The sequence below is a fragment of the Gekko japonicus genome, unplaced genomic scaffold, assembly GCF_001447785.1.
Source record: "Gekko japonicus isolate JY-2015 unplaced genomic scaffold, Gekko_japonicus_V1.1 scaffold4246, whole genome shotgun sequence".
NCBI lineage: Eukaryota > Metazoa > Chordata > Lepidosauria > Squamata > Gekkonidae > Gekko > Gekko japonicus.
This window is the reverse complement of record NW_015165370.1, coordinates 6,311-30,710: the sequence shown is the minus strand read 5'-3', so window position 1 is coordinate 30,710 and position 24,400 is coordinate 6,311. Positions and strand designations below refer to the sequence as shown.

General features: G+C 47.2%; 1 protein-coding gene across 1 annotated transcript in view; it reads left to right on the top strand.

The window, feature by feature from the left end:
• MYO1A (myosin IA) overlaps nt 1-24,400 on the top strand; it is a gene marked incomplete at its 3' end in the record, with an annotated part of 73,304 nt that overhangs the window by 43,508 nt on the left and 5,396 nt on the right. Inside the window, exons 11-19 of the mRNA XM_015410622.1 lie at nt 5,102-5,220; nt 12,680-12,766; nt 14,345-14,410; nt 15,611-15,715; nt 19,183-19,245; nt 21,326-21,526; nt 21,654-21,880; nt 22,022-22,222; nt 23,939-24,032. Coding sequence (XP_015266108.1) covers nt 5,102-5,220; nt 12,680-12,766; nt 14,345-14,410; nt 15,611-15,715; nt 19,183-19,245; nt 21,326-21,526; nt 21,654-21,880; nt 22,022-22,222; nt 23,939-24,032 — 1,163 coding nt within the window. The remainder of the gene's footprint in view (nt 1-5,101; nt 5,221-12,679; nt 12,767-14,344; nt 14,411-15,610; nt 15,716-19,182; nt 19,246-21,325; nt 21,527-21,653; nt 21,881-22,021; nt 22,223-23,938; nt 24,033-24,400) is intronic.

Here is a 24,400-nt window from a genome sequence, read left to right as displayed (position 1 = left end):
CATTTGAGGGGAAAACTCTATGTTTTCCCCTCAAATGGCTGTGCCCCGCCCCAGCGTGATGACGTCACAGGGAAGTGATGTACATGCGGCGCGCGCTCGCACTGGGAGGCAACACAAAGTCCCCCGCTGGCACAGGTGAGTACATTTGGCAACCCTAGTGCACTGTTTTCCAAAGCTGAAATAGCCATAACCCATCTGTACTCAGGAAACTTTAGTTACCCAAATGTTTGTATGATTCATGTGAAATATATTATCTAGTTCGGCCATCAGACTGGAGCTTAGGGAGAGCACCGAGGGCACAAAGCAACAAGTCTATGCCTCTCCCAGTAATATCATCATTGCAACACAAGTTTCTTTGGCTTGGTGTGGCATCCAGTGAAGTGGAATGCAAGTGAGGCGTTCACAACGCCATGATGTAATATTTTGTTTTTCCGTTTTGATTGCCAGATATCGTGGGAGAAAAAGGGGGAGAAAGACCTGGATGGTTGTACATCCTCCATAAGGGCTAGCTTCCCTTTCTGTACCTTCACCCCTCATTTTCAGAGAGCAAATAAATAGTCCCTGTGTCTGGGAATGCCCTGACTCGGATAGCCTAGGCTAACCTGATCTGGTCAGATCTTGGCTGCTAAGCAGGGTTGGCCCTGGTTAGTACATGGATGGGAGACTACCATGGAAATCTAGGGTTGCTACACAGAGGCAGGCAATGGCAAGCCACCTCTGAATATCTCTTGCTTTGAAAACCTGATAAGGTTGCCATAAGTTGGCTATGGATACACACAAGCACACGCAGAAGTGGGGACCAGTGTTCCCTCTAAGCTGAGTTACTGTGAGCTAGCTCACAGTTTCTTAGGCTCCGGCTCACGCATCTTTGTCTTTGCTCAGGAAGGAGGGCTCCAGAGGAAACTGATTTATGCCCCAGCCAAATCGCTCACTCACCACTTTTATGCCAGTAGCTCACAAAGTAGAACAAGACTCCACAGCTTAGAGGGAACATTGGTGGGGACCTGCAAGAAACTTGCGGGGAGGGTGAATCTTATCCCTCTTTGCTTACTTCCCACTCCCCACACCCCTTTTCTCGCTTTCTCTCTCTCTTGTTCTCACTCATTTGGGGGGGAAATGCTCCTCCAAGTGTAAATGGTGCGTTTTGCACTGTTTGCACTGGGAGGAGATGGCATTGGCGTTGAGCCCAAGCATGAAGCAGCACCCTCTGTTGCTTTGGATTTGGGAGGGGGTACTCCTAAGCCCAGAGCTGCGGTGGCTCAAGTGGTTAAGATGCTGAACTGCAGGATGTGGAAGGTCAGTAGTTCAGCAGTTCGAGACCCAAGTTGCCGCATGACGGAGTGAGCTCCCGTCTCTGGTCCCAGCTCCTGCCAACCTAGCCGTTTGAAAGCAAGAAATTGCAAGTAGATAAATAGGTACCACCTCGGTGGGAAGGTAACAGCGTTCCGTGCTCCTTGGTGTTTAGTCATGCCGGCCACATGACCACAGAAACATCTTCGGACAGCGCTGGCTCTTCGGCTTTGAAACGGAGATAAGCACCGCAACCCTAGAGTCGGACTCGACTGGCTTTCGAGCAAGGGAACCTTTACCTTTACTCCTAAGCCCAGCGAGGTTCCCAGCCTCTGTGGCTGGGCCTGCTGCAGCTTCTCCCCCCATCCTTCCTGCTGCTGTCCCCAGACCCAGAGAGGTTCGCAGTCTCTGTAGCTGGGCCCTCTGTCCCCCTGTCCATTCTCCCCCTGTCAATTGACGCTCCTGCTATCCCTGGGCCTGGTGAGGCTCCTAGCCTCTGCAACAGGGCTCCTGTGGCTCCCTACCCATTGCTGCCACTCCTGCTAAATGCAAACCTAGGGGGTCACTCAACATTGCTGAAAAACCTGTTTGAGGTAAGTGTGCCCCCTGTCTGCAGATTTAGGTATCTGCAGATAGGGGGCATACTTGGGAAAGTGTGTGTGTGTGTGCATGTGTGTGTGCACGTGTACTCCTGGTATATACAGGGACTCTGGGGCAAGTGATGCTCTGTCATCTTGGTGCCATCTTTGTTGGACCTCCTGATGGCACTGGTATTTCTGGACACTGTGTGATACAGAGTGTTGGACTGGATGGGCCTTTGGCCTGATCCAACATTGGCATCTCTTATGTTCTTGTTGGGGGATGGAGCCCGGGGAGGACAGGGACCTCAATGGGGTGCAATGCCAGAGAAGCCACCCTCCAAAGCATCCGTTTCCTCCAGGGAAACTGATCTCTGTAGTCTGGAGATGAGCTGTAATTCCACGGGGATCCCCAGGTCCCACCTGGAGGCTGGCATCCCTAATCTTGTCCTGTCTTTCTGCATCCACTCATGTGATCTGTTTTTATTGTGAGGCCTTTGTGGTGCTTGTGAGGCCTTTGTGGTGCTTGATATATCTGTATGTACTGAAGATTACTAGCAAGAGAGAGGGACCCTGCCATAGGTGATGGATACTCCCTGTCTTAGAAGGCAAATTTACAGGTGCCTGAATGGCCTCCTGCTGGCCTCTCCAAAGAAACTGGCACTTGCTGATAGTTGTTAGGGTTGCCAGCCTCCAGGTGGGGCTTGGAGATCTCCCAGAATTACAACTGATCACCAGACTCCAGAGATCAGCTCCTCTGGAGAAAATGGCTGCTTTGGAGGGTGGGCCCTTTGGCGTTATACATTGCTGAGATTTCTCCCTTCTCCATACCCCACCCTCCCCAGGCTCCACCCCAAAATCTCCAAGAATTTCCCAACCTGGAGTTGGAAACCCTAAGAGCTGTACTTGTGAACTGTCTTCATACGACTACCCTAGACAGCAGGTGTGAGTCCTCAGCTGTTCAGAGCCGAGAGCTGAGAGGTTATAACAAACCTCTCTGATGGTTTTCAGGGTCCAAAGGAAGAAGAAAAGGAATTGAGTTCATCCTCAGCCCCGAAGCTATTGTGGCCGTTGGAGTACCTTGGGATCAGGGATGAATATATCTTTCAGGGGATGTATTGGATAGGGAAGGTTGCTCAGTATTTCTGGTCTTCGTATTGATACCCTCCCCTCAATAAGTTACTGAGCAACCACCATTTGAAAACCACTGTATTATGTCTGTTATATTTTTAAAAGAACTATAATCCTACCAATTCTTTTTTTAAAAAGAAGGGAAACCCCCTTTTAAACTACTTTTAACCAGGTTTGCTATATGAGTTTAATAAATCTCAAGGCTACTGTTTCTCATTGCTTTTACAGCTATAGAAATGTAAAGTCAATTTGATTGGCAGTGCAGATTTGAAAAAACATTGTATTTGGGTGACAGCTGTAGTGGATGGATGCAGAGTGCTTGCATTTCAATACAAAATTCTTTTACAAAGGCAATCACTTCAACGCACGGTGGATGCACAAAAAGCATCATCTGTTTTTGCTACCAATCTCCCTTGAATTTGGTGTGTATATAGTATCAAATTCTCTAGGCGGTCATCCCCTGGGCACTATCACTGGGGTTTATTCTGGAGCAATGCTTGGTAGATTGCATGCCTGAGCTTGTGAAACCTTGCATCCATTCCTTTGATCTCTTGAGCCAGTTGGGTGTGTGAGCCAATTTCGTGTAGTGGTTAAGTGCACGGACTCTAATCTGGGAGAACTGGGTTTGATTCCCCACTCCTCCATTTGCACCTGGCTGGATGGCCTTGGGCATGTAATGTATTGTAAAGGCTTACATGAATCACCTCATTCACCTCCCAGGTTAAGCTTGAGCCAAACGAAGGCTCCTCAGAACTAACTTCCTATTGGTCGCTCTTCAACAGCGACCAATCAGAACTGTTCCAGTTCCCAGCGAGGGAAAGACTCTCATTGGACATTATCCGCACAACCTCATTGGTTGTTTATTGTAAATAGGCGTGGCTATGTTAGCCCGGGAATGTTTAAAAGGAGCCTAGCTCCCAATGTTACTGGTTATGAATGCTTTCAAGTGCTTGTTCGTTACTTCAATAAAGCTGATTCACTTTGCTGATATCACTCTCCGGATCTTTGTTAGCGGCGATCTAACAGGGCAAGCCGTAGTTCTGATAAGAGCTGTTCTTGAAAAAAGAGCAGTTTTTGTCAAGAGCTCTCTCAGCCCCACCTACCTCGCAGGGTGTCTGTTGTGGGGAGGGGAAGGGAAAGGAGTTTGTAAGCCGCTCTGAGACACCTTTGGGTAGTGAAGGGCGGGGTATAAATCCTATCTCTTCTTCTTCTTCTCCGTCTCTTGGAGCTTGTTTTTGTGGTGGTGGTGGTGGTGGTAGTCCCTGGCCTGAAGGACGCCCGTCTTGCCTCGACCAGGGCCAGGGCTTTCTCTGGTGGAACATGCTTCCCATTGAGATCAGGTCCCTGTGGGACCTTTCTCAATTCCACAGGGCCTGCAAGATGGAGCTGTTCCGCCAGGCTTTTGGCTGAGGCGGCAGGTGTCTGTATATGGCCTCCCTGAGGTGTCTGTCCCCTGCCTCCCATCCAATAATACCTGGCTACTCATCTGTACCAACGAGCCAGGGAACCTCTCCCAACCACTCACTTTCTGACATTGGGCTGTGACTGTCAATTTTAACGTTGTATTATTGTGTTTTAAAGTTTTGATCATATTTATTGTATTACCAATATGATGTTCTCCGCCCTGAGCCTGCTCACAGGAAGGGCAGGCTACAAATATATAGGAATAAACAAACAAATAAATGGTAATGTGTCAGCACTGTGTCAAAGTCTGAAATAGATCAGACACAGGCAGCTCTTAAACAAGTGAAGTCAGCTTTATTGAACCAGAACAAATCAACACAAGAAACCATAGGAGCCTGAGCTCCTTTTAAACATCCCGGGCTGGGAAAGCCACGCCCAGGTCAATGGTAAGAACCAATCATATTAACACGATAAAGACCAATCACTGTTGTTCCCTCCAGTCACAATCCTTAGCTCTGATTGGCTAGTTGGCAGAAGCAGCCAATCAGAACGTGCACTCTAGGATACCAGGCTGTAATATACTGTAACTGAAGCGTAGGCATGCAGTAGAAATCCTAATACATAACAGTCTAACAAGGAAGTGTCACACAATAAAAAAAACCTGTTATCCTCCCTGCTCCTGATTTTATTTTTTGCAGTGCTAAGGGAGATATGTCAGCTGATCCGTCTGGACGAAACTGTATTGGAACATGCTTTGTGCTCCCGTACTGTGGAGACCCATCAGGAGAAGATGGTGACAACTTTGAGGGTCTCTCAAGTAAGTGTGCTGTAAAGATGTGAATGCTGTTTTGGGGCTATTGCTTGTTTCCTGTTGAGAAAGGATCTCAGCTGTGTTATGCTTGCATGCATGCTCCTTTTGTGGATGCTCAGGCCTATTTCCACAACCGTATCAATGTCTGTTAATCTCACAAAAAGCCAGTCACATTGTCCCATGGTTTAGTCCAGGGGTCCCCAACATGGTGCCCATGGGTGCTGTGGAGCCTGGTAACACCTTTCCTAGTGCCCACAAAGTATTTGTGAAAAGTGGGTGGGGCTGGGAGAGGCTATTGGCCATTGGAGATTAGATTGGCTGGACAGATTTTTTTAAATGTTGTTTTGGTAGCAGCTGCCACCACAATACAAGGATTATCATGATATGACCAAAGGTAAGCTGCAGCAGCCATTTTGTAGCTGGTTCCACCTCCTGTGGCAGCCATTTGGTGGCAGCCATTTTGTTTCTGCACCCACCACACAGAATTCCAGAAGTGTCCACTGGATCAAAAAGGTTGGGGACCTCTGGTTTAGCCACAGAGTGCTGGCTTCCAGCACTCTACTGCAAACATTAAGCAGTGTTGTAGTACTGCAGGGGGTGGTGTGCTGCCGCAAAAGGAAAGAGCCCAGCCTCTGGCTCCAGTCCCCTTCGTCCATTTTCCCTAAAGCCTCTTTTGCCGTTCTTACCATCCGTTCGGCCTGGCCATTAGACGCCGGATGGAAAGGGGCCGAAGTCATTTGGCGGATGCCATTACTCGTGAGGAAGTATCTGAACTCCTCAGAAACAAATTGAGGCCCGTTGTCACTGACGATGACGTCAGGCAACCCGTGTGTGGCAAAAAGGCGGCGAAGCGCATGAATTACGGCTAAGGAAGTGGTCGACTTCATGTGTACAACTTCTAACCATTTAGACATTGCATCTACGACAATCAAGAACATTTGGCCTTGGAGAGGGCCAGCAAAATCTATATGCAACCTGGCCCAGGGTTTCCCAGATGATTCCCAGGCTTGGGGTGTAGCGTGTGGGGGATCAGGTCTAAGATCTCTTTGTCCAGCCCCGGCCACCAGACATACCCTCTGGCCAATGCTTTGGTGTGCACCATCCCAGGGTGACCCTCGTGCAGGGATTCCAATACTCTCTTCCTGAGCTGGGCAGGGACCACCACCCTATTGCCCCATAGTAGACACCCCTTGGAAATCGAGAGTTCGTTTTGGCGGCTTTTGTAAGGTGCGAATTCAGGCTCAATGCTCCCAACCGGCCACCCCCTTTCCCAGGCCGGTGCTCTAAGTCAAAATCATAAGCCTGCAAAAATATCGCCCATCTAAGCATGCGTGGGGACATGATGTTTGGCAATTGCTTATCGGGCGCAAAAATCCCCAGTAGCGGCTTGTGGTCAGTGACCAGCAAAAATCGTCTGCCAAAAATAAAATCATGGAACTTTTTGACAGCCGCTACCAACGCCAGACCCTCCTTGTCTATCTGGGCATAGTTCCGCTCTGCCGCAGATAGTGATCTAGAATAAAAAGCGATAGGCGCTTCGCTCCCATCAGGCATCAGATGGCTTAAAACTGCGCCTACTCCAAAAGGTGAAGCGTCAGCAGCTAACACCAGGAGCTTGTGTTCATCATAATGCGTGAGTACGGCATTAGATGTCAGCAGCTCCTTGACTCCCACAAAAGCCTTTTCCTCGGCCTGCCCCCACTTCCATTTTGCCTCCTTGTGCAAAAGCGCGTGCAAAGGGGCCGCCACTGATGCCTTATGCGGTAAAAACGCATGATAAAAATTCAGGAGTCCTAAAAAGGATTGGAGCTCCTTCTTACTCACCGGCCTGGGGGCGTTTTGGATTGCAGATACCTTCTCATCCGTGGGGTGGACTCCCTCTGCGTCAATGCGAAACCCCAGGAAGTCCACACTTTCCACCCCGAGCGTGCATTTTGAGCGCTTAACTCTGAGACCGGCATTTTGAAAACGCCTGAGGACCTCTTTAACCCGGTCCAGTAGTTCCTGTTCAGACCCGCCCGCAATCAGCACGTCGTCAAAATAGGGCACTGTGCCAGGTACCCCCCTTAGTAGACGTTCCATGAGGCCCTGAAAAATCCCAGGTGCTACGTTGACCCCGAATTGCAGCCTGTTCACTTTAAAAGCCCCTTGGTGGGTTACAATTGTTTGGGCCTCGGCAGCCTCCGGGGTGACAGGCAACTGCTGGTATGCCTGGGCCAGGTCAAATTTGGCGAAAATCTTGCCACCCCCCAGGGAAGCCAAAATGTGGCTTATTACCGGGACCGGGTACGAATGTTGCTGCAGCGCCTTGTTAATCGTACATTTGTAATCGGCGCATAGTCGTATGGACCCATCTGATTTGACAGGGGTTACGATCGGGGTCTCCCATTTGCTGTATGGTACTGGCTCTAAAACCCCTTGCTCAACTAGTTTGTCAATCTCTTTTTCCACCTTATGTTTGAGAGACACAGGTACTTTCCGATACTTCAACCTAATAGGTTTGACTGACGGATCTAAGTCAAACGCAACCGGGGGGCCCTTGTACCTCCCCAACCCTTCGGCAAATACATCAGGGAACAGGTCGTACAGCATGCCCCATTTATTTTCAGACATCCTGTTAATCCCAGAAATACCAATGCCCAATGGCTCAAACCAATCTAACCCTAGCAGGTTAACCCGGTCTCCCTCTGCAATCAGGAATGACAGTTTAACACATTTCCCCTTATACTCAACAGTAACAGAGTCCCGTCCGGCCAAGGGAATTCGGTTGCCCTGGAAGTCGGACACTCTGGTTCCCGCAGGCTGGAGCCGCCGCCGGCTTCGGTTCGGGAACAACTGGCGCCAGGACGCGGCAGAAATCACCGTCACGGACGATCCTGAGTCCACCTCCATTGTACAGGGTCGGCCGTCGAGGAGTGGAGTCACGGTGATCTTGCCCTGGCTGCTGGTGCGATTTACGGCCGATGCGCTCGACAAGGTCGCCGTCAACTGGCAGCTTGCTTCCGATGCTGAGGAACGGGTCTTGCCTTGGGTGCTGACTGGAGTGCCCCTCTGCGCTGACCGGTTGTTAGTTGAGGGATCCTTCTTTGCTGATCTGCAGACTCTGGCCAGATGACCACGCCGCCCACACGCTCTGCAGTCGACATCACGAGCCCAACAGGAGTCGCGCTGGTGTTTCCCGCCACAACCGGAGCAAGGCTTGACGTTGGTAGTCTTCGCTGGGGTCCGCTTGCCTCGAACCGCGTTGACGTCATCATCCGCGTCTTCGCCCTCGCTGTCTCGTTGAGCGTGTACACTGGGCTCTGCCACCCGCTGGCGGACCTCCTTCGTGGACTTCTCCGCTGCTTCCGCGGCCATGGCCTCTTCGTAGGCCACTGCCCAGGTCAGGGTGGTGCGGGCGAACAGCCTCTGTTGCAGCCTTTCATCTTTGAGACCGCAGACGAGACGGTCTCTGAGGGCTTCCTCCACGTTGTGGAAATTACATGGTCGTGCGGCTTTGCGAAGGGCCGCCACGAAATCTGCGATGGTCTCGCCTCCGGCCTGGTTCCGCTTGTAAAAAGCGTGCCGGCAGGCGATCTCCGACGGTTGTGGAGAATAGTGAGCCTTAAGCTTCTCAGTGATGTCAGCGTAGGTGACAGTCTTTATATCAGTTGGGGCCACCAACGACCTGGCTATGTCGAAGGTCCCCTTCCCGCAGGAACTCAGGAGGCACGCCCGTTTCTTGGCCTCGTCTGTAATGTCGTGTGTCTCCAGATGGAACTCGAACCTGGATAGGTAGGAGTCCCAGTCTTCTGAGGAAGGTTCGAAGCACTCGAACTTCTGGCTTCCAGCCATCGTGGGAGACTTGGGCACCGGAGCTGGTGGCGCCTCCGCCGGATCGGCTGCTGTGCTCTGCTCGCTTTCTTCCGAGTCCGAAGTGTGGATGTCCGCAGGGCTGCCTACCTGCTCTAATATCCCATCCTCGTCGCCAATTGTTAGATCGCACTAACAAAGGACTCTTAGAGTGATTCAGCAAGTGATTCAGCTTTATTGGAAGTAACGAACAAGCACTCAACTCAGTAAGAAACCAGAACAGAAAACAGTGGGAGCTTATGCTCCTTTTAAACATAACCGGGCTAATGTAGCCACGCCTATTTACAAATAACAACCAATGAGATTGCTTAGTTAAGGACCAATGAAAGTCTTTCCCTCGCAGGGAAAAGGCACAGTTCTGATTGGTCGCTGTTATGAAGCGACCAATAGGAAGTTCGCTCAGAGGAGCCCTGGTCTGGCTCGAAGCTTAACATAGGAGTCCTATGAGGTGATTCATGTAATCGTTTCAATACATTACACTTAGTGTAAACATTGGGGCTGCTAAAAATGTTGCAGCCCAAAACAGGAGAAAACAAGAAAAAATGCAAGGGGGAAAGCATCTGAAGTGCCACAATAATTTAACCAAAAAATCACAGCACACTTTGAGGTACTTTTTCACAGCCATCTACAAAGACATGTCAAGAGAAATATACAATGAAGCATGACATAGCAATAATGAATGCTGCAACATGAATCTCATCGAGAAGTTGCTTATGGACATGTAAGTGATTCATTCATGATAATCTTAAAATATCTATTTATTTATAGAGCAATAAAGTCCACGTTCTGAAAGCAAACACTGAGTAAAAGTCTTATAAAATTCTTTTTTATATGCCTGTAAAAGTCATAACATATACATATATATATATATATATATATCTCACATTAAATACATAAAGGCAGATATATGGGACAAGCAATTGTAAAACTACTCTGAACTGCCAGCTGGCTCATAACAAACTGAGCCTTGATAGGACACCCTGTACTCATTTCCTCCTTGCCTCTCTCTACAGCAGAGGTCCCTGGCTTGGCGTCCATGGGTGCCTTGGTGCCTGCTGATACTTTTCCTGGTGCTCGCCAAGTGTTGTTAGAAAGTGGGTGTGGCCAGGTGTGGCTTTTGCCCTTGGAGATTTGATTGGCAGTGCAGATGTGTAAAAACATTGCTTTGGCAGCAGCTGCCACCATAGCACAAGGATCTCCCATGTGTGACTGAAGGCAGGCCCATAGCTACAATGGGGCATTTCGGGGCCTTGCCCCCTAAGTAAAAGCCCTGCCCCCCGATTAATTTGCATGTTTCCCAAAGGCTTGTGGGGATGCTTTTGAAAGACTCACCATGACCTAGGTGGTATATAGCAGGACTGGGCTAGCAGAAAGGGGGATGGTTGGTGAAGCGCTGAAGGTACTGCTCTTGAAACGTTAATTTTAACTGCCCCCTTAAAAATGTAAATACCCCCCATGAAAAAAATTCTGGCTATGGGCCCGACTGAAGGTAATCTGCAGCAGTCATTTTGTGGCTGGCTCTGTCTCCTGCAGCAGCCCTTTTGTGGCAGCCATTTTGAGCTGTGCCCACCATGTTGCGTCAGAATTCCAAAAGTGCCTGCGGGCTCAAAAAGGCTGAGGACCAATGTTCCCTCTAAAGCTGAGTTAGTATGAGCTAGCTCACAGTTTTTTAGCCTCTGGCTTGGCTCTGGAAGGATGGCTCCAGAGCAAACTAATATGCAGTAGCCAAATCGCTCACTCACAACTTTAATACCGGTAGCTCACAAAGTAGAATTTTTGCTCACAAGACTCCATAGTTTAGAGGGAGCATTGCTGAGGACCCCTGCTCTACAGGAACTTGTAGCATGACTGTGTTGGCACAGTCAGTACTTCCTTTGGAACCAAAATTATATGAAGACTTAAGTTCAGCTTTTCTGCATGACCATCAAACAGTTCAAAGACACAGATCCAAATAGATTCCAAAACATATAAGCATATTTAGAACTGACGTCCTGTTTTTCATAGGGTTGCCAGGTCCCCCCTGGCCACCAGCGGGGGGTGGGGGTATAGAGTTGCCAGCTCCAGGTTGGGAAACTCCTGGAGATTTAGGGGTGGAGCCTGGGGATGACAGGGACGTCAGTTGAGTACAATGCCGTAGAGTCTACCCTCCAAAAGCAACCACTTTATCCAGGGGAACTGATCTCTGTAGTCAGGAGATTAGTTGTAATTCCAAGGAATCCCCAGGTCCCACCTAGAGGCTGGCATCCCCAGTTTCACCTGTGCATACCAACTGTGTGGAAAGTGTTTTAGTGTGAAGTTAGCTTGGGGCTGATGTTTGTCTCAATGGTACAAATAAGCAGTTAACACAAGCTATTTCGGATATGGGAACAGGGTTGTCAGCTATGTGTTGGCAAATAACTGGAGACTTTGGGGGGTGGTGGAGCCTGGGGAGGTTATTTTAACTAATTAATGAATCTCTTCTTTTGATTTAGTTATGAAGGATTTATTATCCGCTCCTCCCAATAGCCTTAATCTTATTAATTTTCATGGCACAGTCCTTAAGAAGCCAGATGCATTTATTAATAGCTATGAATAGGGTTATCGTGGTTTATCTCATTAACATTCTGTATTTTGATTTTCAAAAGTGTACACTAAACAATTTTGCAAGGTTTTCTTATGCTCTGTATTTTCTGTATTTATGTATATTACTAGAGTCTTTTTGTTCTGCACCCCGTTTATGGAATTAGGGCAGCCTGCTGGCCTTCTGGAGGTTAATTAATGTCCTGTTTGTTCCAGCAGTAGGGTTGCCATCTCCAGCTTGGGTAATGCCTGGAGATTTTGGGAGTAGAGCCTAGGGAGGGTGGGGTTTGGAGAGGTGAGAGACCTCAGCATGGTATAATGCCATACAGTCCAGCTTCCAAAGCAACCTTGTTCTCCAGGGAAACTGCTCTCCATTGCCTGGAGATCAGTTGTAATTCTGGGAGATCTCCAGGGCCAACCCCACTCAGAGGGCCTTTAAGGTAGTAGGCTAAATTGCCTGTACACATCAGCATCTGTTTTCTCTGCTGGAGTCTCAATGCATTGAGTTTTTCTGTAGGTATTTTAATTGGTTTAATTGCTTTATGCGAAAAATGTAGATTGCTTTATGAATCTTATTTGGCCAAAGAGATGGTGCATAAAATAAGATGCTGGGAATGAATGGTCTGTGCTGGTGATGGAACCAATAGATGGGTCTTCAGCATGGATAAAATCCTACTGGTAGGACTCCAGACGAATTGAAGAGAACTACATTCCTTGCTTAGTAGATAATGAAATCTAGACTTCTTGCTAGATACATCAGCACTACTTATGCAGTGTATATTCCTGCTATAGGTGTCCATCAAACAGTTTCAAAGCAGTGCAGATTATTCTCACAAATGTACAGCTGTATGTACAAATGAGGGGTACATGGGGGAGTCATTATATAAAAACTGATTGCATACGTGCAAGAGAGAGTTCACAGAATGGTCTGTACCCTAGCTCTGGGGCTAGACCAATGCTGGAGCAATGGTTAGCACTTCTTCTGAGGATATTCAATCTTAGCTTCCCCAGGTGCCTGGATTTCACTCACTAATAACTTCTGTTTGTTTCTTAGGGTTATTATGCACGGGATGCCCTTGCAAAGAATATCTATAACCGGCTATTTAACTGGCTAGTTAACAGGATCAACGAGAGCATCAAAGTGAGTGCCATGCACCAACATGAATGAAAAATGTTCTGTGGATCCCTCCTCCTTCTCATGCTACACTCCCCTTTAAAAAGGCTCATTCTAGATATTCCTGAAGGAGTTATGTTGTCTCTTGGAGTTGCGTGAATTCCATAAATCAATAATGTATTGTGTGAAGAAGTACTTACTACTCCGAGTCCTGAACCTAATCCCACCGCTGCCACCATGTATAATGCGGGCTTTGGGTTCTCTGCCAAGATACTTGGCTTCAGGCTCTACACTCCAGTTCAGTAAATCAGGCAAAAGTACTTTTATTATCAAAGAAAGGCAAGGCAACCTTGATTAACAATAATTAGATAAACAAAGGAAAATTCAGCATCCTTCAATGGTTGCCAAAATACAAATAGTCATTAAAAACAGCTGAAACTTACTCAAACTCCAAAAGATCCTGCCCCAAAGACACGTGCTTCCCTTCCCCCTCATCTTTTTGGCTTTTGTCCTTGGAAGGACCTGTTACGACACTACCCCTCCCTCTATCCAGTCCAGCTGTTAATTAAGATATCTCAGCTGTGCAACTCTTGTGAAGCAAAAGTTCCTGCAATGACTTACAGGGTTGATCCTCCCCCTCCTGTCCTCATTCAGTTCTTCAATGTTGCTGTTTTACATATAAGCTGGTCTCTTCCTTCCAATGGTGCTCTTTCTTTAATTGTTAAATAGTACCTGTGGGGGACCTCATTTGGATCAGGGCTGCTTCATTGGGTGTATGTGAACTTTTTCTCCGTCCCACCCTAAATATCACCCTGGAGTTGCTATTGAAACCCCCCCCCCCCGGAAAAACATACAGTGGGGAAAATAGTGGGGTTGGGGGCAGGATTAAGGGTTCAGAAAATAGCAGAGGAAGGAAAGCGGTGGCAGTGATCGAAATTCTCTGTAGCTACTGTTTAGTATGAATCTTGGAGCATCTCACCTGCTTCGACACTCAGTCAAAGAATTATGAGGACTTGTTAAATTGAAGTAAATGGTAGCTAGATGTTATGGTCTGGATCCCAGCTATATTTTTCACTTGTCAAAGACACTTTCACCAGTGGAAAAATGGGGAGGAAGTTTTGCCAGTTCCATCATGCCATTGTAGATCCTTGCTTTGTTCATTTGTTTGGAGTCTGGGACTCCCCTTTTTTCTTCATAGTCACTGTAAAGGATAGTTGGTAGATTTCTCCCATTCTTTCAGTGCTGCAAGCCAAACGGTGCAGTAGTGAAAGTGGTAATTTTGGATAAGGAGAACTCAGTGTTCAGAGCCCTTATTTGACTAAGTTCACCGGGTGGCCTTCACTAAGTTACTGTGTCAACTTGCCCTAACCTTTCTTGCCTTGTTGAGAGATAAAGTCATAATGCTGTTTTGAGGTCCATGGAGAAGGGGTAGGGTACAAATATGGTAAACATTTATTTAGGGGAGTAGCATTTTAATCTGTGTTTGGGACTGAGAAACCAATATTGGTTAATGGTGGTACATATTCTTCTGTAAGTGTCTGGAAGGACTGTGAACTGTGAATGCTTTCAGACAATCCAATGGCCAACTGCTCTTTGATTTCTTAGGTTAAAACAACTGAGCGCAAGAAAGTGATGGGTGTTCTGGATATTTACGGCTTTGAGATTTTTCAGGTGAGTGATGGATATCCTTGGAACTTGCTTCTTAAAGCAAAGATCTGGTGAGAGCCTTGGGCAGTGGACCTGGAATTGACTGAAGGCCCCTGGTACCGGAATCTGTGAAAAGCCCTGATGTGGTTTTTAGTTGCAGGGGCATTAGCAAGAACTGAGTGAGTGGGAAGTTAGGCCTGGCATACATTTACAGAGAGTGGGATGCATATTTCAGAAGGGTAGCCCATATTTCAGAAGGGGAAGGCGGCACGGTATAGCCTGATCTCATCAGATCTTGGACGTGGGGTTGGTACTTGGATGGGAGACAACCAAGGAAGACTTTGGAGAGGAAGGCAATGGCAAGCCACCTCTCCTTCTTACCTGTCTTGAAAGCCCCTTGTTGGGGCTGCCATAAGTTGGATGCAACTTGAAGCATTTATGTACATGGCCATGTTAGTTTGTTGTGGCAAAAAAGAAGTGCATTGCAACTCTCTAAAGGCCCATGGAAGCTTATGTTTCAATAAAGCTTGTTAGTCTTGCCCTGACCGAGATAGCCCAGGCAAGCCCAATCTCATCAGATCTCAGAAGTGAAGCAGGGCTGACCGTGGCAAGTACTTGGATGGGAGACCTCCAGAGAATATCAGGGTTGGGAGGCAGATGCAGGCTATCAAGCCACCTCTCTGAACATCCTCCTTGCCCCAGTAGGAATTGCCAGAGGTCGCCAGACTTCCAGGCATGGGCGCGCACACACACACACACAAAATGCAAATATACAAAAAAACGTAAAGCTTGTTAGTCTTTAAGGTGCCAGAAGGCTTTAAGGAGCCACATACAAGCAGTCCTTAACCTGGCTGTTAAATACTGGGTTCAAGACGCATTGCTGTGAACAGCTGTACTTTATTTAGTGATTTCAGGAACAAGACTGAAGACTCTAGGGTAACTGCCCTGTTTAAGTAGCATGCAAAAACCACACCCAAACACACCCCACTCCCAATGATAGGCTATTTATATAACATTGTCTCCTCATTGGTTACCTCTATTTGCATAACATTGCCTTCTCATTGGTTACCTCTAGAATCCTGGTGGTCTATTGTTCCAGAGCTCTAAGCTCAGTCCGTCTTTTGGACAGACCTGTGAGATTCCAGCCCAATACATAACACTGGGACTGTGCAATTTTATGCTTTTCGCTTTCAACCTGTCTCTTTCTCTGTCTTTTCTTTGTAGAAAAACAGCTTTGAGCAGTTCATTATCAATTACTGTAACGAGAAGCTGCAGCAGATTTTCATCCTGTTGACCCTGAAAGAAGAACAAGAGGAGTACATTCGGGAGGTAGCCAATTTTTCTGAGTCACACGTGGTTCATAAATATTCTATGCCATCAAATACATGCAGATTCTCATATTCGGTGCTTAAATGTCAAACGCAACATGGGCTTTCTTTTGAAGCCAATATTTGAATTTGTGATTCTTTGTGGTTAGTGGGCTGGATTGTCTGGCCACCATAAAAGAAGGATTGGAAGCTGTACAGTCCCCAGAAGGTCCATACAGACATGACCTTTTGTGTTTTCAGAAAGTTACATGGATGAGATGTTTGCTGCTTCCCAAAACAAATGCTGTGATGCTTAGAAAATAAAACTGCACCAGGAGCAGCTCTGCTTCTGGGAGATAAAGCAAAGTGGCTTATTTTCCCTTCTTCCTGGAGTGGCAGCCATTACAGGCAATACTTAACAGAAGCATTGAAAGGGCTCAGAAGCGCATGGAGCAGTTCTGCTTCTGGGAGATAAAGCAAAGTGGCTTATTTTCCCTTCTTTCTGGAGTGGCAACCATGACAGGCAGTACTTAACAGAAGCACTGAAAGGGCTCAGAAGTGCATGGAATGCAGTTGCAAAGTATGTAATAAATAGGCATGGAGGTTTGTTAACTGTATGGATAACGTACATGTGGCTTGTGGTAACTACCAAAGGGAGTTTGGTGTAGTGGTTAGGTGCGCGGACTCTAATCTGGGAGAACCGGGTTTGATTCCCCACTCCTCCACTTGCACCTGGCTGGGTGACCTTGGGCAAGCCATAACTCTGGCACAGCTGTTCTTGAAAAAGAGCAGTTTCTGTCAAGAGTTCTCTCACCCCCACCTACCTCACAGGGTGTCTGTTGTGGGGAGGGGAAGGGAAAGGAGTTTGTAAGCCACTCTGAGACACCTTTGGGTAGTGAAGGACAGGGTATAAATCCAATCTCCTCTCCTCCTCCTCCTCCAATGGCAGACATGCCTTGAAGGTATTCTTCTGGCTAGTGTTATCCTTTGTAAGGGAGAATTTCATGCTGTAAGGGAGAATTTTGTGCTGTCCCATACAGTTTAGAATTGCTGTTACTAGTGGCCTTCTGTTGCTCCTTAGTAGGGTGTAAATACCACTACCCTGATCAAGACGGCCCAGGCAAGCCTGATTTTGTCAGGTCTCAGATGCTAAGCTGGGTTGACTCTGATTAGAACTTCAGTCGGAGACCACCAAGGAAATCTAGGGTTGCCATGCAGAACCAGGCAATGGCAAACCTCCTCTATTAATTTCTTAGCCTGAAAACCATATAGGGTCACCATAAATCACTTGTGACCTGACAGGACTTTCCACTGTTACTGAACACCTCCAGGGTCCACCTGGAAACCAGGGAAATAGCATGTTATTTGATAAACCAGATTAAGGTCATTTTTAAAAGTTACAATCTTTGTCTGATTCAGGTGAGTAGCCATGTTAGTCTGAAGCAATAAAATAAAGTTTGAGTCCAGGGGCACCTTTAAGACCAACAAAGGCTGCGGTCACACGGAGCATTAGCCACGCTACAGAGACGGAAGATAGGTGGATTTTCTGGGCGCGATCACACCGCAACATCTGGGAAACGTAGAGCTCCCGTGGCTCACCCGAGGCTTCCCGCCAAAGATGCAGGGTAAAAAACTAGTACCTCCGAGGTACTAGTTTCCGGAAACCATGGGGCAAGGGCGGGCGTCTGATCGCGTTTCTGGTGGTAGGTCATGGCATCTGGCGCCTGCCCATGTCCCGTCGCTAAAAGTTTTTTTAAAAAAGTCTCCACGGGATGCGCACAAGCACCCAACAGCGCATGCGCACACTTCGTTTAAAAACAAACAACACAGCCCCCTCCTCTTTTCCATACCCTCCCCACTCCTGGCTCGGCCTGCTCTGGAGTTCTCTCTGCACCGGGTGGCAGAGGGGGAGGTGCAGGGGGGCGTGGCGGGAGGGTGGCCGGCTGAAGCTCCTCCTGGAGGGGACCTGACGGAGGACACAGTTTGCATTCCTCTGCAGCCTTGGAAGGGGTTAAACCCGCTGAGCCTTTTGCTAGAGAGGCTGCTTCTTTGCCACGCCGCAGGATTGTCCTGTGATCGGCACCTCCCCCCTAACCACAGGACCTCGACGGGAACCTCGAGGGGATGTCTGATCGTGCAGCCGCGCGTTATTTTGCTCCGGGGCAAACAGCCACACTTCCCCCCCGCATTTTCCAGCCCGTGTGACCGGGGCCAAAGTTTAATTCCGGGTTGCATGCACACGAAAGCTTATACCCAGAGTTCAACTTTGTTGGTCTTAAAGGTGTCACCGGATTCAAACCTTAGCATTTGTCTGAGTGATATTACCCAGTGCCTTCACCCCTTTTCAAAGAGCTGCATCCTAAACCAGCATCTTTTAAGTTCCATATTAGTTGTTGCTTATATGTTAATGAAGAGGGGTGCTAATGATGGCCATTTGGCTCCTCTACATTGTCATTTGGCTCCTCCACGAACGTGTCCACATTTTTGATACAATGATTTTTGATGATTTCTGATGATCTCTGATGCTAGGCAAGTTCTTTGGAACTCTTTTTTTTTTTTTTAAGAATTTTACTCGTTTATACATAAAAAGAGGGAGATGGAAAAGAAGGGAAAAGAAAAGGTACAGAAATAGATATTAAAAAGTCCAGTTTAACATTCTGCGTGCATATCTTCTCATGAAAGCTTCACAGCTATTATAACCATCATTCTTGTTGTTCTTAATTTAATCTTAGTTTCTCAGTACTTGTGACTTAAGCAGTCATAAATGCCCTCCCTGGTCCCATAAATTCTTCTTCCATTTCTCCTTTTAATATATTTGTCAATCTGTCCATTTCTGCACAATCCATAATCTTCGTTATTAACTCATAAAGCATTGAGATTTTCAATGTCCTCCATGCTGTTGCAAATAAAATTATGGCTGCTGTTATAACATGTAAAATAAAGTATCTATGGTTCTTATCTAAGTCATCTGGTAAACAGTTTAACAGGAATATCTCTGGTTTAAAAGGTATTGTAATATTCAACACTGACTGTAAGACAGTATGTACTCCAATCCAATATTTATGAACCTTTTTACATGTCCACCACTTATGACAGTATGATCCAACATGATTGTTACATTTCCAACATTTGTTACTCAAGTTTTATACATTTTGGGGTTAGGTGCCATCTATAGAAACAGATTTAGTCAACTTAATATTCACATTCCATATTTTACTCCATTGTAACAAATCTATGTTGTAACCAACATTTTGCACCCATTTGACCATACATTCTGCACCGTTGTCAAACTCCCTGCATATAGGGGAGGGGTACAGAGCTAACCAGCTCCACTGGGGAGAGTTGCCTTCAATTGCTTCCTCCCTGCCTACCCTCTCTCCTTTGAAGTGGGGGTGTTGGCCATTGGCCAGGCACCATAAGTATATTTCAGAGTGAACCTTACTGCGATTCTTCCCTAAAACTGCTGATAGTATTTGTCTCCTTCCATAGGGCATTGCATGGACTCCTGTGGACTTCTTCGATAACAGCGTCATCTGTAACTTGATTGAGGATGTAAGTTGTTTTCAGAAATAGAAAGGAATGGGGATTAATTGAACTTCAGATGTTTCTCCCTTTTAGCCATTTTTTTGTGAGGGGAGGGTCAGTGGGTCAGTGGGTCAGCACCTGCATTGCATGAAGAAGGTCAATGGTACAAGTTGGCCTGGCCTGGCACTAGCAGCCACTGTGCAATTTGGCCACACTTTTCCCAGAAGGGATTGCTAGGAGGAGAGAAAGCTGAAGGCGGGGCAGGCTGATAAAGGCAGATTGGCTGGTGGATGGGAAGAAGGAAGAGGAAATGGGAAGAGCCTGTGGGGGCTGCCAGGGGAGGAAACAGTGAGAGAGGGGGATACAGGGGGAAATGAGATACCCCCCCACAAGTCTTTTGTGGGTCCTCCACTTTAATAGTAGCAGCAACAACAACAACAACAATGGTGCCACAGTTGCTGTATATTGATTTCATATCATTTGTGTACTGGGTGCTTTTCCAGAGTCGTGTAAATAAAAAACAGATTCCTTTCCCTGGGAGTTTACACATTTACTTAGGATTGCCTGGTTTAGGATTGCACTGTTAGACACTGTTAGTCAATGGTAAGAGTGAAAGACAACCAGGAGATGGAGAGGGTCAGAGTATACCAGGGATAAATGTAAACAAATATAGATACATGAACTTCAGTTTTGTTTCAGCAAGGGAGGAAGCCTGACGAGTGAAGGAGTGGACCACAAATTGTATTTGGGCTTAGTAGCCAACATTGTTTCTAGCTGCTGATAGGAACATGAAAAATGCCTTTGAGCAACCCAGACCTTCTCCGTGCAGAGTCAAGGCACAGGGCTTACGAGACAGATGACTCAACTCCCGCCCCAGGTCTACATTTCTGCATCTCTCTTTTAAAGAATGAAATGTCGTCTTCCCATTGTCTCCTGGAGCCAGTATCCTCCATGCCCAACTCCGTTTCTTACCCCTCACCATTCAGTAGTCCTTTACAAGAGGAGAGCTTTACAGATACAGCCAATGATAGCCAGCATTGCCTCAGAAAATGCCAGGAGATTTTTGAGAATGGTGCCTTGGAGTTTGGGGTGTGTGTGTGACATTACTTCCAGGTGATGCTCTAGGACAGGGTTGGCCAAACTTGCTTAACATAAGCGCCACATAGAATAAACATCAGATGTTTGAGAGCCGCAAAACATGAACAAATATTACATATTTTTTATTTGGAAAATATGCAGATTTGCTTTTTATTAACATTAAATGAGACTGCCAAAAATAATAACAAAAAGGGGTAAAAGCAGATATTGATAATGATATTTATTTGTCCAATGATATTTGTTTGCTAATGATATTTAGCTTTCCCAGCTCCCCTGCCGGGAGCCGTACAATATGTGTGAAAGAGCCACATGCGGCTCCCGAGCCACAGTTTGACCACTCCTGCTCTAGGAACTTCCCATGATCTCTATGGTAAACAGTCTGTTTGGTTGTGAGCCCCTGTAGAGCTGACACTTTGGGGACATTTTTGGAAGGACCTCCTGCTAATGCATATGTATACAGAGCAAGAACGCCACGCTTCCTCTGCCTTCTTTTTGCAAGCTTGCTGACAAGAGAAGTAGGACGGCAAAGGAAGATAACACAGCAACAGTGGAGATGTTCCTTTTTGCACAGGCAGTATCAGAGTCTCTGGCTCCTCCTCTTTCATAGTCATGCAACTGTGATATCAGCTTCCTGTCATATTCTTAGTGGGTCCCCATGCTAGCACTGAGGGGCTAAAGTTGGGTCCCAGTTGTGAAAATGTTGACGGCCACTGCCAAACAATTCTGTAAGGTAGGCAGGTTTTGCAAGCGGAGAGGCTGTTCAAAGGTTGCCAGTTCATTGGTGAGATGACCTGAAATCTGACCCTTTTCTGGGCTCCTGGCTTGCGTCCCCTCTCAGGAATGTAGCCGTCTTTCCCTCCCATTTCTAGAAGCAAGCTGTTGTCTCCTGTAGTGTTTGTCACAGGACCAGCAGCTGGGACAAATGCCCAGTTGATCCAACTGAGACCAATGCTAGTGAGAAGGAGTGTGGGCAGAACCGTGCTGTAACTGTTTTTGTGTGCGCGTGCAGAACACAGGTGGGATCCTGGCCATGCTGAATGAGGAGTGCCTTCGCCCAGGGCAGGTGAACGAAGCGACTTTCCTGGCCAAACTCAACCAAGTATTTAAAGACCACCAACGCTATGAGAGCAGAGTCACCCAGAATGCCAAACATATCATGGATGCCAGCATGCTTACGGACTGCTTCCGTATTCATCATTATGCTGGCAAAGTGAGTAAGATTTTTTCCCTCAGCTGTCAGTGGGAAGGGAAGGGGAATCCAGCATGAGGGATGTGGGAAGTTACTGTGTCCACTAAAGCGCAGGCCTACCTAAGCCACTGAGTTTCTTCCACCTCAGGTGACCTACAATGTGACTGGCTTCATAGAGAAGAACAATGACCTGCTCTATAGGGACCTGTCACAAGCCATGTGGAAGGCCAAGCACGAGCTGTTACGCACCCTGTTCCCTGAAGGGGACCCCGAAAAAGCCTCACTCAAGCGTCCACCAACCGCTGGCTTCCAGTTCAAAGCTTCTGTGGCCACCCTCATGAAGAACCTCTACTCCAAGAAGCCCAACTACATCAGGTAACTAAATGTGTGTGGGGTACATGTGCAGAACCGAGGGCAGAACTCTTGAGTTATACTTGGATGTGGTGGACAATCTGGAGTCTGGACAAGAGACAGACAAATGAGCTGATTTAGTGAGGTTGTTCCCTTTGCCACTAGGTGCATCAAGCCCAACGATACCAAGGCACCTGCTGTGTTCACCGATGCACTGGTTCGGACACAGGTGCGCTACCTTGGCCTGCTGGAGAATGTGCGAGTTCGAAGAGCTGGCTATGCCTATCGCCAAGGCTATGGGCCATGCCTGGAGCGCTACAAAATGCTCAGCAAGGAGACCTGGCCACACTGGAATGGAAGCGCCAGGTAGGATGGAGAAGCTGTTATGTTCTGACAGTGACTTAGGGAAAAGGTATCCAAGGGATTGGTAAGTGAGGCTAAGTGGGGAGATTGGGATGGCGTTTGCTTGGCAGGGAACACTGGAAAAAACTTGTGTCATTGTGGAACAGTCGCTGAGAATACTGGTGTGTGTGTGGGCCACCCCTTTTAACAAATGTTGGTCTCCCAAGCCTAGAGATGGCACAGAGGTCGAGATCTTCCTTTTAGGCCAACCACTTGGAACTGCTGTTTGAACTTCAGCAAGGGTATTTGGAAGAGGGACTGGCTGGAGCGCCTGTATCTGGCAGGATCTGTCCACACCCTGGACTGTAGTTATGGGAAGGGTATTTAGGCTCTAGTCCCTTCATGGATATGTCAAGCCACTTCCCTGAATTTAATAAAGCTTGTAATTAAGACAAAGAAGTCTCAATTCCTATTACTTGTATGACTGATTTCCATCAAGTCAAACATGACTCATGGCGACCCCCAGGGCTGTGGGGTTTTCAAGGTAAAAGATCAGCAAAAGTGGTTTCTGCCATTGCCTTCCTCTGCATTAGCTCCCTTAGTCTTCCTTGGTGGTCTCCCATCCAAGGACTGACCCTGGCGACTCCTGCCCTTTGCTTCCAAGCTCTGATGAGATTGGGTTAGTCAGGGCTAGTCAATCAGCTGTCCCTGTTACTTATATAGGTATAAAAGGGAAGAAAAAAATATGGCTGGTATACTATTCAGCAGAGTTTCAGTAAGACTGCTGACTCATTTTGCCCATAAGTACAAATGTATTGGGATGATAGACAAACACATGGCACTTATTTTTTAATGTTATTTAAAGCTAATATTGCTTTGTTAAAACTTAATTCATGCATTGATTAAAACATATTAGACTACTTATATTTTGGTTCCCCTGCCCAGTCTTTTCCACTTTCCACCTACGTGTCTGTCTGTAACGGTGGTCAGGCCATTGCCTTCCTCTGCATAGCTCCCCTAGTCTTCCTTGGTGGTCTCCCATCCAAGTACTGACCCTGGCCACCCCTGCCCTTTCCTTCCAAGCTCTGATGAGATTGAGTTAGTCAGGGCTAGTCAGTCAGCTGTCCCTGTTACTTATAGAGGTATAAAAGGGAAGGAAAAAAGATTGCTGGTATTCTATTCAGCCGAGTCTCAGTAAGCCTGCTGACTCATTTTGCCCATAAGTACAAATGTATTGGGATTTCCACTTTCCACCTACGTGTCTGTCTGTAACAGTGGGCAGATGGAAAACCCAGTGTCTGGTGCACAAAGGAGAAGAGAAGAAGACCCTGAAGGGGGCAGCAAGAAGATAATTAGGATAGTGAGAAGAGCACCTTCTCTTCTGTTAAGTGTCATTCCTTGTCTGTCTCCAGATTTCTACTCTTGGGGCAATTTCCTGCTTCTCCTTGGAAGTTCCACATTCAGTCTCCTCTCTCTCTCAGCTAGAGATGTACTTAGGACCCTGGCTCTGGCTCTCCTCTTTCCTGTCAAGTATATTAGTTCTTAAATAAACCTTTATCTACTCTTTAATCAGGTTGCGCGCCATTGCTGTTAATTACTCTGCCAAAAGACCTAGTCTGCACTGACAAACCAAAGTACTGCCTGACATTGGTCACATCTGCTGCACCAGTTAAAAAGTGAGACCTACATTGCCTGAGTTGTGATTGGGCTAGGTAATCTTTGATCTCTTTCCCATTACAGAAATGGCGTTCAAGCCCTCTTGGACAGCCTGCCAATCGATCCCAAGGAGCTGGCATATGGACACACCAAGATCTTCATCCGCACCCCTGCTCAGGTGAGCTGCTGATATTCGAGGAAGAGGGGAATGGGGTGTAAGGTGTGGGAGAGCTTGCTAGTTTTGCCAGAGTTGAGAGGAAGAAAGAATATTGGCGCTGTGCTGCTTAGTCTCCATTTTGGATTGGCGGGCTTAAACTTGGATGATGTTGAAGATTCTCTCCCCAAATACTTAGATTTTGCAGATAGCCAGAGTTCATTTCGGGGGGGGGGATCGCGGGGGATCGCAGTTCCCCTGGGTGAGGTATGGGGGGCGGGGCACATGACGAAGCCCCGCCCCCTGCTTCCGGCCACCCCGCTTCTGGCCCTCATTCAGCCAGGAGGAGGCAGGAGAAGAGGGAGGGTAAGTTGCTTCCTCCCTGCCTCTCC